Here is a 17,177-nt window from a genome sequence, read left to right as displayed (position 1 = left end):
CAAGGGCTGGAAATTGCATCCAGTAGAAGCTTGCCACGAAGGCACAATGATCCAACCCCCAAATTCGTAAGCGCATTAGCGAGATATGCACGGAGACGAGATGGGTGGCGCCTCGAACCACCCCCGACGTTGACTCGTCAGCAAATGCAACATCCATCACACAAATGTTACTCTGCGCGCTCCTGCCGCACATTTATACCGCACATTTATAAATATTCGCGACAAGTGTGTTCGTCCTATTATTCAATTTCCCCCGTGCCTCATGCAGTGTTGATCCTCAGTGCTGTTCAGCTTCATTTATAAAAGTGATAAGCCGGGGCTTTTGGACTTCCCCAATTTGGCAAGCTTTAGAAATCCTAACATATTTTCGCAGAGCAAAGATTCCGCAAATTAGAGCTATGTCAGCTCCAAATGTCATGAGTGATGTGGGGAATCCACATTCCAATTCTACGATTTCTACCCGCCAGGCCGACGAGGTTGCACTGCCCACGGACGGGAGAGGGGAACAGAGCAATGACAATGACCAATCAGTTGACACCAATCCAATGATCCAGCTACCTTCGAAAGATAGCTCCAGGGATCCTCAAAATAGCATTCAAGCAACTGCGAATGATGAGGGCCAGCTCCACACTTCCGAAACGAGCGGTGAGATTGAGAAGGAAGTGACTTTCTACCAAAGCCTTGCCAACAAGGTCATGGACGATGATGAGAATTTACCCGTCGCCACTCACAAAGCTGGTACAGCTGTTTATCAATCTTTGGTCCCGGATTTGATGGAGGAAGAGAGGGACAGACTGGAAGTCAGAAGCAGGCAAGCCATCTTACATATAGCCTATACCGATCTTAGGGTCAAGAATCTAGAGAAGGAAGTTAAGAAGCTACGAAGAGATTTACAAGGCTTACCAGAAGATTTCGAGTTTGCGAAATCGGTGAGCAATCCTGTGTATCTCCATGAGCTGAAACGATCTTCCGCTCCTGAATTCCGATTGACCGAAGAATCGAGAACGATTCCGCCACATCTGCAGCCTGCGTTAGAAGTTCTTCTTGTCGATAGGGGTCCTGGTTCAAATGAAACTAAGACTGGAGATAACGCCAGTGGCCAACGATCACCAGAAGTTATAAGGATTCGGCCCAGGATTTTAGCCAGGCACCTTGGAAAGATTTCCGGTGAAGACACAGAGCCAAGAATAGCACTTCGCGCACACGACGGAAAAACCCAGCCTTCTGCGATTGTGTTTCGAAAGCCATTCAAAATCTTCTGTGCATTTGAAAAACAGATCAGAGCGAGTGTTGCAGAATTGGAAACTCAAATCGAGAAGAAAAGCAACGAAGTTACAGAATCCAAAGGCAAAGCGCAAGAAACACAGGACACCAAGCGCAAACGCAAGGAATATGATGACAGTGATCTTCTTATTGATTTGAAACTGCTAATAGAGTTCCTTGATGTTGACTTGAAACCAACGCTAGAGTTGAGAAGCAAGATCAAGGATGGTACAGCGACCACCATTGAACACGAAGACCTGTGGCATCTGTTCAATTTAGGAGACAATGTGATACAACAGTCCACCGTGCCTAAGGTCTATCGAGTGATCAATTTCACTGTGAGAACACACCCACATACCTGCTTCGCGGGTATTTCCAAAATTGAACTTTTATGCTGAGAACACTGTTTAGGGCGGCCGCGAGATTTTGATTTCCAAGACTGACATGGATCAAAAGCCTGTCCATGTTGATGGTTTTGCGATAGATTGCTACAACCTCGGTTTTGATGGATCATCGTTTGGACCTAAATTTACCTCATTTTCTATCCGGAAGTTCGTTTTCCTCCATCTCAGACCAGAAATATTGGCAGCTGAATTCTTGATTTCCGGAGCTAATCATAGAGCAGATTTCTTGGCACAAGACATATCACTTCTTTACCCGTTTTCCCCTTGAAATTCGATCCCTCACGAGAGGCTCTAGAAAAAGATCTCGTCGATCGAGGCACAAGATACCTCGAACTAACCAAACTTCCATACGCGCACAGATTGCTAGTAGGAACGACGTTGGATGAGCCTGCAGAAGAAGTACTACCTCCTATCAAAGTTCCAACTAGAAAAATAACACTCTTGCTTTATAGATTGATGCTCAGATAATCGTCGACACGACCTTTGCGATCAATAGAAATCCCAAATGGCACCAAGACTTAGACTTTGATGAATCCGATCTGACTGAGGGTGATATACGTGAAACACAAGTCCCGCCCTTTTGCACGCATGTAAAGTTCAATGAAGGATGTGGGTGTCTCTTTGGATTATAAATTCTGATCGAGTGGGGCCGTAAATTTGCTTACACTTTTAGGCTGCGGAAGTGACACCATTCAGAAAGATCTTGAAATGGACAAATCAAGAGTTGACGAATACATTCAGATGAATCGCCATGCTTTGAGGCTGTTTCCTGCGAGTGATCTTGCTGAGAAAGACAAAATATTGCTTCCTCATTGGGCATATGGATTTGTCCTCAGGAGCAGGCAGTGGGGTATGCGATAATAAGTTGGATTTCTTTATCATTCTCCTGAAGCTAATACGAATGGCAGTAACTGTGAACATCGGTGATCTCTCAGATGTCATGTATGAAAACAACTTCGATAGTCTAGTGCTGTAAATCAACCCCTCCCCCAAAGGTGGTTTCTACGTCTTCATTTAACTGACAATATATCAGACCTTCAGGACACAAGGAAACTGTCAAGGCATTGGTAAGAAATCATGTAAGAGATTCAACAAATTCGACCGCTACTTCGAACTTGGGGGCGTCCATGGATCTAGTCAGAGGCAAGGGTGAGTTTGTGGATTTTATTTCAGCTCAATGACTAATGTGAGGTTTAGGCAAGGGTTTGATCATCCTTCTCCACGGTGAACCAGGTCTGTTACCAACCAATCCAACACAGAATGAGAAGCTCAGCGAATTGACCGTGTTGCAGGCGTTGGAAAAACTTCGACCGCAGAATGCGTTGCGGATCTTACTCAACGCCCACTGTTCCCAGTGACTTGCGGAGACATTGGAGAAACAGCCGCGGAAGTTCAGAATACTCTTGATCATAATTTCCAACTAGCTCACAAGTGGGGTTGCGTCCTTCTTCTTGACGAAGCCGAGTGAGTGCAGATCCAAATTAGAATTTGCATAATTAGAGCTTAACTGACCTACCTATAGTGTGTTCATGGCCAAGAGGTAAGCAAGGGTCTTCAACGATCTGTACACGTTGTACGTGAAATTAATATTGACAATCAAATTCTTAGGAACAAGACAGACCTTAGGCGAAACGCGGTTGTCAGTGTGTTCCTCCGCACTCTTGAGTATTACAGTGTAAGTTGGCGAAATAGGTGGCCAAATGGTAGCTAACATTGTAGGGTATACTATTCTTAACTACTAACCGTGTTGGAAGCATCGATCCAGCCTTCAAATCCCGCATCCACATGAGCTTATTCTATCCGCACCTCGGTCTCGATGCAACCCTCCAGCTTTACCAGATCCTCCTCGACAGAACTCTTGCAGAACAGAAAGCGTCGAAGAATGTGGACTTCAAAGTCAAGTCGAAAGAGATAAAGAGCTTCGCTAAGTCGCATTTTAAGCGCCTGGAGAAGGAAGGGCTTGCCACATGGAACGGAAGGTAAGATATATACCTCTTCCCTGCCCAATCTAGAGGCTTCACAACCTACTAATTAAAACCAATTTGAAGGCAAATCCGGAATGCATTCCAAACTGCTATCACGCTCGCAGAGTACAGCTCTCGCCAGTCTGCGGCGGAGACCACAACGCTCGGCAAGGAACAGTTTCAAATTGTTGCAGAAGCTTCCAAGGAATTTGATATCTACATGAAAGAGACACTTGGAGCCACAGACGCGGACCTGGCTAGGCGAGAGGACATTCGGTACGATAGATTTGGTGTTCGTGGGTTAAGCAATACTCCTGCAGTGCGCTCCGAATGGAGTAAAGAAAGGCATCTTCGCCCTGTTGGACGAAATTCTAAAGATCCTGAGAGCGAAAGCGAAGTGTCATCTGATATGGATGATGAAGATGGTGATGACGATGACGAAGAAGAAATTTTGCCCCGTGTCGGAGATGCATCTTCCACAATGGCTAAAGGCAAGGCTGTTGCTGCCGGCTCCTCAAAAGGCGAAAGTGCCACTGGGTCGAATCAGTTGGATATGAAAGAGTTCGAAGAGTTTTTGAGGTTCCAGGAGATGAAAAAGAAGAGAGCAAAGTACTAGAAGTCTTAATCTTTTCCCTCCCTATTTGCCTTAGAGGTGGGCTAGATAGCTCGAAGAGTCGCCCCGAGCAGACATCGAAAAAAATATATCGTCCATCCGTCAAACGTTTGCAGTACATTTTGAAGCTCATCGACATGGAGTGTTTGTATTGGCACTCACAACATGGTTGTAATATCCTCCCTAGAATCATGGTAAACTTTTTCTTTGAAGATGATGGAGAGGGCGAGTCCAAACTGAACGAATATTGTGCTGAAAATGTCCGCTTACTACCCCGCACTCAACTGAAACACACTGTAGCTAGATCAGAAACCACGCTGATTTCGGGGAAACTTGATCTCTAACCTAGGCTGAACTTCTGGGGTATTCTCAGTAACTCGTAATTATTAATTTGCATAGGATGTGTCTTTCCGTTATCCTCATCGGATCCAGTGTTATTCAGCTCGTCGTTACTTTGAATATCGCATTCCGCCTCGTCATGACTTGTCGTTAGTGATGGATCGCGGTTGAAATGCAGCCGCTGTGACTCAGCCGGTCTTGAGCTTCTATCCGCATTGCCGGAGAGATAGGTATTGCCAGCTCTTTCGGCTGTCACTACCTCTGCCACCCCATTCACCTCCTGCTGCGGTCCCTTATCCTTATCATTATCTTTGTCCTCCTCTTGCTCCACCACCTGCTGCTCCATCGCCCCTTCATCAATGGGGAAAATGTCGAGTGCAGGGCCAAACAATCCGTGTTCGTCTACTAGGCCTCGACCGGTATAAAGGTGGCCCTCTGGAATGAGCTTGTTCTCTAGTGACGCGTTGCAATAGTGCGGAGGCGGGCTCGAAGAGGGGGTCGTGGCCTCGGATCTGGCGTGGCGCGATCCTTCTATACCAATGCTATAGTGCAATGGCTCGCTTGAGAGGGACGAAGAAGAGGTATGAGGATGTATGGAGTTTGACGTCGAAGCTCTATGTTCCGTAAGCGGCAAACGTAGAGCTGTCCGGGGGGGTTATTAATATCGTGCCACCCATCGGAGCTGGGAGGAGGGGCCGGAGTTGAGTCGACGGCTATCTCTAGGCTATCGAAAAGACCCGCGCCTAGTACTCCTACACTTTCGGCACGAAGAGTATTGTTATTAACTTCAGCTTCGGAGGTACTCGAGTCGTCATCTCTTTGTAGGACAATTGGATCATCTATCCCACGTCAGAAAAACCGGTCGCATTTCCACGACAAGAGGTAACAGGTACGCGCTTACCTAGACTCCTACCTAAGTTATCGCTTTGTGTTGACCTGCTCTGGTCGACAGCGCCGCCCTTCTCTTCTAAAGCTACCTCCTCAACTCCGAAGCGCGTCTTATCTAGGCCTCGATCCTCCGTTATGAAGCTTTGCTCCTGTAGCTTGGTAAATAGTAGTTCCTCGATTGTGGGGAGGTCGTGGTTGTTGCGGTCGTCGTCGTCGTCACCACCGCAAAAAGTGCCCGTCTCTGCTCAGGGATTCACAAGTCAGTTACTGTCGCTACAAGCCAAACACGTCTTCATCTTGGAGCATACCTCGAATTCCGGATTTATAGCCCCCATTACTATTAGCTGCTGCCACTACTGCTGCTACCATGCTGAGTGATGTACCGCTCGACCTGACATGCTGGAGCTTGTCAAGGATGCCAACTTGCTTTGGGGCAAGTTTGCGGCGGGTTGCTGCGGTCTGGGAGCGCTCAACAGTTGGCACATAAGTATATTGTAGTTTGAAGACAAAAGTGGCCATCTCGAGGTGGAAATGGTTAGGAGTGATTAAGAAACCCTCCGCTGGCTGCTAGCTGCACAGCTGGACTGCAAAAAAGATGACAGAGACGGGGAAATCAAAGTGTTCATATAGCTTTCTCGCACTGCCCTCGCAGAACCGGAATACGCGCTGTGACCCGCTATACACGCCTGCCATGCCATGCCAGGCGTATCACGACCCGTGGCTGGTGTTCTGGATGCAGAATCAGCTGTATTGGGTGTGTATGTAACGTCTAAAGAGAGAAGAGAAGAGGGGAGCGGGAAGCTCGAGCTTAGTACAGGGTGCCACGCTAGGGCCAGGTCATGTGACGCTGACGTCACAACAAGGCGCCACTCCTGCAAGTTCGTGCTCGATCAGGCTTGATACGTCAAAAACCCCCGTATTTCGAGGCAAAACATGCAACTTTAGGGGTTTGAATAGATTGTGGCAGCAGAACTCTGACGGTATGGCTGGTGTGGAATTTTGGGGTTGGGAGAACGCTCTGCAGCTCATTTCGCTAGATGTCACTAACTTCGGCCAGCAAGTACCTGAGAATCTACGCGATATTAAGAACGAAAACAAGGAGACGAATCAAGAACTTTCGGACTTACTTGCCGATAAGTTTGATGATGAGTTTCGCATTTTTCATCTTGGCCACCTTTGCCTTCCTGAAGTCGAAGAACTCGAATCAGATGAAGAGAGCGAGAACAGTCCTTGTGCCTCTGTAGGACTAATCGTACACTGTGTGACTGTTAATGGACGTTGCTTATGGCAAAGGATTGGCATGAGCATCTGGGTGGATATCCCTGGCACTGAAATCGAGGGAAATTCAGACCTGTGGTTTAATAACTCCTGCTTGCTAGGTTGAGGAATATGTTTTTGGCTTTTCTTCTCCCGTATGCAAAATTTAATCATTTACCAATATAACTGTCGGTTCACTAGTAACGCATGGCACCGTCACGTAGTCGTGGAATGCTATTTGCGTAAGGTTGGTGAAGTTGTTGTTCAGAAGTAGGGATTGCAGTATCGTAGTATTAATATGCGATCCCTAAATCTGCTAAGCCTAAAGGGGTCTAGTCACCCATAGAACGCGAGGTCACATGACCGTATCCCGTATCCCGTATCCCGTAACTATGCACGTAACTCCCAAAGGAACAGCTATACTAATACTAGAAACTCTCTAAAAACGCAAAAAACAGTACCTCCCTCCGATCGTATGCAAATTCCCTAATCCGGCCTAGTACCAGATTTCCCAAATGCTCTGTATATCTATATTACTTCTGAGGTTTTGGTTATATACTAAAGGCCGTAGCCTTTTATATATAACTTCTCTTTCTATAATATTCTCTTATCCTATATATTTATTTTCTATTCTATTTATACTTAATCTATTTCTTTATATCTAATTATATAGTATTTATATTAATTACGTATTTAAAGGCATTTATTAGCTTTGATTTTATTATAGAATTAATAGAATTTAATTTTCTTTTAATTTATTTGACTTTTATAATCTCTTATTATTTATATATCTAATAAAGATATATTATATTAATTATTAGATACTTTTCTCGAGTAGTTTCTAATTTAATAAGGCATTTATATAATAACTTCGAATTCGTATAAACTACTAGTAATAGTTCTATTTCTAGTACTTTATTAATTATAGATTTAACTAAAATACTTATATTAAAGCTATAAACTATATTATAGAGTTCTATAATAGCGGGATTAAAGTAATAGTATAAAGATTTAAAGATTCAGGAAAATCCCATATATTGAGAATACTAAGCTAAAAAGAAAAAAGAGAGAGAGAGAAGAAAAGAGAATAAAAGAAGAAAAATACTAGCTAAAAGAAGAAAAATACTAGCTAAAATTATTAAAATACTAGCTAGCTAAATAAAACTAGTTATATAATAGCTACCCCTATATAGCTTTTAGCTAATATTATTATAAGTTCTAAAATTAGAATACTTCTAGTAATTCTTTTATATTTAGTAAAGAATTAGTAAATAATATTAGTATATTTAGTTTTATTTATTAGAACTAGAATATATTCGATTTAGGAAAAGAAATTTCTATTATTTATAAATAAAGTATTTATAAAAATAATTAAATATAAGAACTTTTTTACTAGTTTTATAAATTTTAATTCTCTAATAATATTCTTAATTTACTATTAAATATATTTATTAAATACTTTTATATTAGTTTCTGAGAATTTAATAGCTTAAATAGTAATTAATAAATTATATAAAGCTTCTAGTTAATAGACTAATATAATATATATTTCTTTAGTATATTAGATAATATATTAGTTTTTAATAAATAATATTTTTATTATTTATAATAGTAATATTTTTTATAAAAATAATTCAATTTTTTTATATTAGTATTTTTATATAAAAGTAATTCTAGTAATATTTATATAAATAATATTTCTATTAAATTTAAGATTATAATTAAAAATAAAGCATTTATATTTTTTAGTTAAAAACTTAACTTTTTAGAGCTTGAGTTATTTTATTTTTATAAAATTATTAGTTTTAATAAATAGAATATTATTAGTTTAAAAACTAATAACTTTAAAAGATTACTTATTATAAAGAAAATAAGAATTATAAGTTAATAATTTTATAGAAAACTTATTAGTATAATAGAAATAATAAGTTTTAAATTAGTAGTTTCTAGTTTCTAATATATTATTATAAGTATAAGATCTAGGGCCTAAAAAGTATAGTTAAACTATTTCTATTTTAATAATTCAAAGCTAAAGAGAGAAAAAGATCTCGAAGAAGCCTCGAATCTAAATAATTACAAGCTATATATAGGCCTATATACTAGTTTAAGCTCGGGGTTATATATAATAATTAGATAACTATAGATATCTTACTCAAATACCAGATATTTCTTTTAGATACTAGATATCTCTCTAGCTCTAGTCTAATTCCTACTAGTATTATATATTATAATAACTATAATATTACTTCTTTCCTTAAAGTAAGCTTATTCCCGAGCTTTAAAAGTCCCTATTAAATTTTTAAGTTATAGGTTATATATTAAAAGCCAGGGCCTTTTATATATAACTTTAAAGAATTCTGTCTATATTATATAGTTCTAGTAATATATTATTCTTAATATAGTTTAACTAATAAAAGAGATTCTGGGGCAGTTCTAGCTATTCGGGATTCTTATTATAGAAGCTCTAAAGAATTAGGGTACTATTATTTAATAAGGAAGTAAGATACTATTCCGGATCTGGGTCTTATTCTTTTTACTAGATTTAGTATTTTAGCTTTTTATAAAGTAGTTTTACTATTTATATTTCTTGAATTTTATATTTCGTTTCTCTATTTTATAATTCTAATAATAGAGGCTCCAGATTTACTTATCCGGAAAGAGAATTATCTAAGTCTTTATATAGCTTCTTTATATAAAATACTAGATATATTCTTATTAATTCCGGAAGCTTGAACCTAAAGAAATATCTTATTTATTTCAGGATTTCATATAATTCTTTTATTTAGTAAGCTAGCTTATAGCTCAAATAATTATTCTTTTAGTATTTAGTAATAATTTATATCTTATTTCCTATTTTAAAGTCTATTAATTAGTAATACTTATTAGCTTAAATAATATAATATTCTTATATATATATTATATTTTTCTATATTTTTTATTATAATTTATAAAACTATATTATTAGGGCCTTTATTTCTTATTTATTTAGCTCTTTTTTCGGGATATCTAATTATACTTGGGTTTTCTAATTAAATAATATTTATAGTTTATAGCCTTTTTTTATAAGAAATAAGAATTAGCTTATAGTCTTATAAACTAGAGCTATTTACTAGTAATTAATTATTACTATTTATTTATTCTAATTATTCTAGTAATAATTTATATAAGAATATAGCTATTAATTAAAATACTAATTAATAATTTCTATTTAGCTATTAGTTTAAGAATAATTAGTAATTAATAACTTAAGCTTTATACTAATATATTTATAGAACTTGCTCTAGAAATCTAATATAAACTAGAAGCCTTAATTAGATATTATAATTTCCGAAATACTAATTTAGTAAACTATATAAGTAAGAAATAAAAGTACTAATTCTTTAGCTATTACTATATCTCAAATAGGAATTATAATAGGGTACTTGCCTAGATAATTAATAAAGATTATTATTATATTATACTTATTTTTATTCTCTAGGCATTTTTTAAAATCTACTAATATATATTATTAGGAATAGTTAGGAACTAGTAATAGATATAAGAGCCCTGGCTTCTTATTTCTAGAAATATAGAATTATTAGTAAATATAGTAATTATTTCTATACTAATTAATATTTATATCTTAGTCTAACTAGTAATAGCGGGCCTAAAGAAGTTATTAAAGCTTGGCTTATTCTAGATATTTTATTAGAAGCTATATATATACTTCCTAAATAAGAATAATATATAAGAATATCTCGGATATTATTATATTATTAGATATAAATAGTTTATTATATTATAAGAAAAAACTATTTTATAATATTTAAGTACTTTTTTTCTTATTTCTTGCCTTATTCTATAGCTTTTTTAGCTCTAATAACTCTTAATTTTTATTTAATAGCTTATTTACTAGCTAGATATTATTATACTGGGTTTCTTTCTAAGCTAGGCTTATAAAGGCCTTAATTAGGGCTAATTAGAGATCTCATATAATATTATTATTAATCTTTTATTATAAAAGGAGAATTTGGGTCTAATAGGCTATTATTATCTTATTCTAGATAATTATATTCTTATATTTCCTATTTAAGGCATTTGCTTATTTATTTAACTTGCCTATTTAATATATAAGCTTGAAATAGTAATAAGAAAAGTATTTTATCTAGTAAATTTGTTTTACTAAAAGCTTCTTTATAATTATAAAGTACTCGAGAGCTTAATAGTTTAAGTAAATTATAAAAAGTACCTCTTATAGGCCTTCTAGTTCTGCTTATTATTTAGTTAAGAAAAGAATAATAGCAAGTATTTCTTTATTATAGATATTATAGTTTAGCTCTATTAATTATATAGTTTTAGAAAAAAATATTACCGGATACTAGAGTTCTATCTAGAAGTTTTATTATAAGAAAATACTAGCTATTATTCTATTTAATATATCTGTTTTAATTATAATAAGAAAATTCGGGTTATAGTAATATAAAATTACTACTAAGAATATAGCTTGCTTTAGCTTAGTAAAACCTTTTTAATACTAATCTATTTACTTAAATAAAACTTTCTTATATATTAGAGCTATTAGGGGCTTTATTATATAGCTATATTTTATAATAAAGTACTAATAAAAGTTATAAAAGCCTAGAAAGCCTTATATTTCTTTAATTATCTTTAGTAATTACTAGTTTTTAATAATTACTATCTTATCTAGGTTTATTTTAATATTTCTAGTAAAAATAATAAAGCCTAAATACTTTATATAAGTAATCTTAAACTCTAATTTCTTAATATTTACTTAGAAGCTAGTACCTTATAATTACTAAAAAACCTTTTATATATAGTCTTTATATTTTAGGGAATTATCTAAATAAATTAGAATATTATTAAAATAAGCTATATAAAAAATATTAAGGTAATTAAAGAAAATATTATTTATATATTTCTAATATATAGCAGGGCTATTAGTTAGGCTTTCCTAAAGAACTTTATACTTATAGGCCCTATATCTTATATAGAATATTATAAGTTCTTCTAATTCTAGGTCTATTTAAATTCAATAAAATACTTACTAAATATCTAGCTTTATATAGACTTTAGCTTAAGCTAGCTATATAAGAGTCTTATAAATAAGAAAAAGAAAATAATAATTAATATAGAATTAGAAAGCTCTATTAGTCTTTTTTATAAAGAGAATTAGAGATATAAAAAGAAACTAGCTTGGCTTAATAAAGCTTTATTAGAAGTTTTTTTTAAAGAAATACTTAATTTCCTATAGCTTATAGATTAATTATTAATAAAGCAGGAAATATCCTAAGTTCTCTAGATCTTTGGGATTATTAATTTAAATCTTATAATTATATAATTAATATAAAAATAAGATATTTAATACTTTCTTTAAAAAAACATTTATAAAATCCTTAAATTCTTCTAGTAAGACTCTTACTAGCTATTATAGCTTTATTTCTTCTGGCTATTATTTATTTGAGATAAACTTGTTTTTTTATTATAATTCTAGCTTTTTATTAATCTCGAAAAATAATATTATAAAAAAAAGATTCTTTTTCTTTTATAGGTTTATTTAGAAAGTAGCTAGCAAAATACCTATAATATTAACTATAGGCCTTAATTAGCTCTTATAGCTTTTCTTTAGATAATATAATTTTAATATTTCTATTTCTAGCTTAAGAGAAACCTTTATATTTCTTAAGACTACTTGTATTTCTTTATAATATTAAGCTTAATTCTTTTACTATATATGGCTTTCTAAGCCTGGCTTAGAAAGAAAATAAGAGAATTTCTTCTTTATAAGCTAAGATCTCTAGAACTTATCTATAGCTATAGCTTTATTTCTTTTATTTATATCTTCTTAGTACTAGTTACTTTTCTCAGGTTTCAAATTCTTATATATAATAATTAGGATCTTATTCTAATTCTTTTTTCTAAACTAATTATCTAATTAGATTAATTTTTTATTCTTATAATTAATTAGAATACTAGTATTTATAAACTACTATTATTTCAAAATTATATTATATTTTCCTAGTCTTATAACTAATATAGATACTAGGACCTTTTATTTATTAATTAAAAGTATAAGCTTAATATAATAAGTAATAGATATAACTTACTTATTATTAAACTTTCTTATATTATAGAATAATACTAATTAAATAGGCTTAATATCTAGAAATTATTTAATTATTTTTATAAACTTGAAATTAATAAAAGTATATTTATTTACTCTAGTATTAATAAAAGAAAAAGTCTTAATACCTAATTTATTATTACTAATTATATAAGGAAATATAAATGCTTTATTTCCTAGTAACTAGTTCAAATTAACTTCTATTATATTTATATAATATGGCCCTAAAAAGAAGACTTTTTTTAGAAGTTCTCGTTTTTCTATTCTATATTCTTAGACGGCTTATTTATAATAAGTATTACTAGCTTAGTTACTAAGACTTGTTTTATATATTCGGTTTTAGGCTCTAGATAATTTCTAGACATATAACTAAATCTATTATAATTATAGTACTTGAAATCTAAGAATCCGGGCTTTAGGGTAATAGGCTTATTTATTATTAGGGTCTTAGGAGAAAACTTTATATAAGAAGTATTTCTTAAACTTGGATTATTTATATCTTTATTAGCTTTTTTAGATATCTAGTTTTTCTTTTTATAATAAGCTTGAATTTACTAATTATTTATAATATAATATTATATAAACTCTATAATATAAATAGTTAAGTTATTATAGTATATAGCTATAGCCTTTTAGAGCTTTTAGGTAAGCTTATTATTTAGGTTATTTTTAAGGTTTTATAAGTTAATATTTCTATTTATTATATATCTTAAGAATAGGATATAGAATTTCTAAAAAATCTAGTTCTTTTTTATAAATAGCTTTTTAAAGGCTTACTAAATATTATACTTTTTATTTAGGTTACTATATAGCTTCTCTAGGTAAATATATAGTTCTCTAATAGTCTTATATATATATTAATTATCCTGGTTTAGATAAGAAAAAATTAATATAAGAATATAGCTATTTATATAGCCAGAAATATAAATAATCTTAAGATTCTTTATTTAGTAAGTATTAGAATTACTATAAAGCTTATTCTTAATCTAAACCAACTAAGTATTAAAGATAATATTATTCTTAATTATATTTTTAAAAATAAGAAAATTAAGAAAATTAATTAAATATTTATTTTCTAAAATAAGAAAACTAGTTATTTTTATAGGCTATATAATAAGCTTCTTAATAATAGCTTTATTCTTTTATAGAACTTACTTAATTTTTTTTAGCTAATTATAATAATTCTTACTATAAGTAAGAATATTATATATTTTTAGAATTAGCTTAATAATTTCCTTATATAAAGCCTCTAGGCTTTAAAGTAATTCTTAGAAATCTGTTTTTAATAAAATAAGTCTTTCTTTTTCTTTAGCTTTCTAAAAAAGAATATTTCTCTTATTATAAGTATTAATAAGATATTTGGATTTCTTAGAAAGCTTAATAAGAGACTCTAATTTACTTTCTAGTAATATACTAGTAATATTTTATATTATAGCTTTTTCTAACTTATCTAGTTATTCTAGAACTTGCTTTCTTATAGGTCTTTATTTAGTAATAAGATTACTAGCCTATTTACTTACCTGGCTAATCTAATACTTTCTTACCTAGTTATTCTAAGGCTTTCTTTTATTCTAATATTAGTTAATTAATACGGAAATAATTATAATATATTATATTTATATTTATTAAAAACTAATTAAGTAAGTATTATTTAAATCCTCTATAGAATTAAGAAATAAGTAAGCTTTAAATTATATTATAAGTATAAGATCTAGGGCCTAAAAAGTATAATTAGACTATTTCTATTTTAATAATTTAAAGCTAAAAAGAGAAAAGAATCTCGAAAAAGCCTCGGATCTAAATAATTATAAGCTATATATAAGCTTATATACTAGCTTAAGCTCGGGATTATATATAATAATTAGGTAATTATAAATACTTTATTTAAATACTAGATACTTCTCTTAGATACCAGATATTTCTCTAGCTCTAGTTTAATTTTTACTAGTATTATATATTATAATAATTATAATATATATTATATAATAGTTTTATTATAATAAAATAATTATTATAATAGTAATAAAAAGCTTAAATTAAGCTAAAGGCTATTTACTAGACTAAAAATACTAGCTATATATTAAGTTATATATAGTAATATTATATAACTAGTATTATATAATAAGTTTTATAATCTTTAAAATATAATTATTTTTTAGATTTAATTCTCTAGTAAGTTTATAAAATAAATTAATATAAAAATTATAAATTAAATATAATTTTATAATATTTATTATTATAATATTTATTATTATAATAATAGTACTAAGAATAATTCTTTAATTAATATATTAAATAATAAATAATTATATTATTATTATATATTTCTTATTATTATTATAAATTTAAATAATTAGTTTTAATTTCTTAAACTCTTTTTTTATATTTTTATTTTTAATTTTATTAATAATCTAGAAATTCAAGATATATATCTTTTTTAGTATTTAAAATTTAGAAATAATTTTAAATCTATTTTTTTCTAAAAAACTAATAACTTTAATTTAGTAAAAGTTTTTATATAAATTATTATTTTATAAGAATATTATAAAATCCGGGTTTTTATAAAAGTATTATTATAATAAAACATTAATATATATAGAAGTTAATTAATTTATAGCCCTTATAAGCAGGAACTAACTATAAAAGTAGTTATATTAGCTAGCTATATCAAATAATATAATAGGTGCCTGTTACAAAAAGAGATAAATAATGTCCTCGTTATAATATACTCTACTATAAAAAGAATAATTATATATAAGTATAAAAGAAAGTAAAAAAAAGGAAAGAAAAACAAAAACAAAATACTATATTATAAAGTCTATTCTTCTCTGTTTTCTACTATCCTACTCTTTATCCGCCGACTTCTCCTTAAATAGACTATTATTACTAAGGGTATAGCCTATAGGCTAGTCCTTTTTCTCTCTACTCTTACTCTTGAATCTCTTATTACTAAGGCAGGCCTATTCCGGTAAAACTTTAAATTATTATTTTTAGATAGGTTCGGTAATCTCATTCTTTATAGCCTTCTTTACAGGTATCTTCTTCTTAGTCTTCTTTGCCTTTAGTAATAGTACAGATATATTATTGCCGGCCTCTAATACTATATATTAAGGGCTAATGCAATCTTTAAAGCCAGTTAAATCGGACTAGGTTTAGAGATATTTCTTATCTATTTATATTAAGAACTACTTTTAAATTTCCTTTATCTTAGTATTATTAAAAATAGGTAATAAGTAGTTATAGATAGGAATAACTTTAATGTTATTACTATAAAAGACTCTTATTATATAATTAATAATATCTAACTAATAAGCCTTTTTAACTCTTATAGTAATATTACTAATATTACTTTCCTTTAGATTATATTTTTCTTAGATAATCTTAACTAATAGCTTCGTATTATTAAGTAGTATAGTTATAAGGAGAATTGCATTTATACTGGCTCGGATTACTTCTTTATAGTATACGGCTATCTCCGTTAGGCTTGGCTTCTTTATCTTAGGAGTAGTCTTCGAGAGTTTTAGTAATATAACTATAGGAATATCTTAGTTATTATTAGTAGAGTTTTTGACCTTATACTTTTTTCTGGGATTTTCATTATTAGTATTCTTATTTATATTATTATACTTGTTTTTCTCGGGATTTTTGGAAAGAATAAAGTATAGCTTTTATTTATAGACTTTTTTGGGCAGTCTACTAAGATAGTATTTAACTAGAGTAAGGATATTATTATTATTATTATTTTCTTTATTATATATTAGCTTAGCTGCTTTAAGAACAGACTTATATATTTTCTTAATATATACTATAAAAGTATTTTATTCTTTTAAGTACTTGTCTAGTAATATCTGAATTCTTAGATAGTCTTCGGGATTACTAATAGTATTAAAGAAGTTCTTAAAGTTCTTATTAGTAAAAGTATTATTCTTTTCTAGCTTCTTATAAACTCGATAATATACCGGTTATAATAATAGAATGCCTTTAGTTAGTATAAGAGATATTATAATAGTAGTAATTATAAGTTATATAGTATTTTTCTATATAGTAATATAATAATTATAGTAATTACTATAGCTATATATATTTTATACTATTTGGTATTAAGGAAATACTTCTTTAGTTATAAAGAAAACAAATATTCTAGTTTATACTAGTATATAGCTATAGAAATATAATAATATTTCTTATATATATACTTAGTAATAATAATAATTATTCTATAATTACTATTTGGTATTTCTTACTAGCTAATTATATTTCTTTATAGGAACTATTCCTAACTACTTTTTATAATCTACTACTAGTTCTAATATATTACTAAGAACCTT

General features: G+C 31.1%; 2 protein-coding genes across 2 annotated transcripts; one reads left to right on the top strand and one right to left on the bottom strand.

The window, feature by feature from the left end:
• Nucleotides 1-375: 375 nt before the first annotated feature.
• Nucleotides 376-4,520, top strand: K444DRAFT_615547 (uncharacterized protein). The gene is made up of 13 exons (XM_024880753.1): nucleotides 376-1,601; nucleotides 1,675-1,814; nucleotides 1,889-2,066; nucleotides 2,120-2,276; nucleotides 2,341-2,517; nucleotides 2,576-2,639; nucleotides 2,701-2,816; nucleotides 2,865-2,900; nucleotides 2,960-3,131; nucleotides 3,190-3,207; nucleotides 3,276-3,342; nucleotides 3,387-3,646; nucleotides 3,716-4,520. The coding sequence occupies exons 1-13, from the start codon at nucleotides 399-401 to the stop codon at nucleotides 4,245-4,247; spliced, it is 3,120 nt and encodes a 1,039-aa protein (XP_024733997.1). The 5' UTR covers nucleotides 376-398; the 3' UTR covers nucleotides 4,248-4,520.
• Nucleotides 4,521-5,021: 501 nt separating this feature from the next.
• On the bottom strand, nucleotides 5,022-5,986 carry K444DRAFT_46455 (uncharacterized protein). The gene is made up of 3 exons (XM_024872875.1): nucleotides 5,780-5,986; nucleotides 5,497-5,710; nucleotides 5,022-5,422 (listed from the first exon to the last, which is right to left on the bottom strand). The coding sequence occupies exons 1-3, from the start codon at nucleotides 5,804-5,806 to the stop codon at nucleotides 5,115-5,117; spliced, it is 549 nt and encodes a 182-aa protein (XP_024733996.1). The 5' UTR covers nucleotides 5,807-5,986; the 3' UTR covers nucleotides 5,022-5,114.
• Nucleotides 5,987-17,177: the final 11,191 nt, after the last annotated feature.

This window comes from Hyaloscypha bicolor (genome assembly GCF_002865645.1).
Source record: "Hyaloscypha bicolor E unplaced genomic scaffold K444scaffold_117, whole genome shotgun sequence".
In the NCBI taxonomy this organism is placed as follows: domain Eukaryota; kingdom Fungi; phylum Ascomycota; class Leotiomycetes; order Helotiales; family Hyaloscyphaceae; genus Hyaloscypha; species Hyaloscypha bicolor.
The sequence above is the reverse complement of the archived record's forward strand: the minus strand, read 5'-3'. Positions and strand labels throughout refer to the sequence as shown.

Excerpts from the sequence above, each read along its gene's own strand:
- K444DRAFT_615547 (XM_024880753.1), top strand. The coding sequence starts at position 399 with ATGTCAGCTCCAAATGTCATGAGTGATGTGGGGAATCCACATTCCAAT. Across the intron at positions 1,602-1,674 it reads ATCGAGTGATCAATTTCACT|GGCGGCCGCGAGATTTTGAT; the intron begins GTGAGAACACAC and ends AACACTGTTTAG. Across the intron at positions 2,901-2,959 it reads CCTTCTCCACGGTGAACCAG|GCGTTGGAAAAACTTCGACC; the intron begins GTCTGTTACCAA and ends ACCGTGTTGCAG.
- K444DRAFT_46455 (XM_024872875.1), bottom strand. The coding sequence starts at position 5,806 with ATGGGGGCTATAAATCCGGAATTCGAG. Across the intron at positions 5,711-5,779 it reads CTATAAATCCGGAATTCGAG|ACGGGCACTTTTTGCGGTGG; the intron begins GTATGCTCCAAG and ends CCCTGAGCAGAG. Across the intron at positions 5,423-5,496 it reads AACACAAAGCGATAACTTAG|ATGATCCAATTGTCCTACAA; the intron begins GTAGGAGTCTAG and ends GACGTGGGATAG.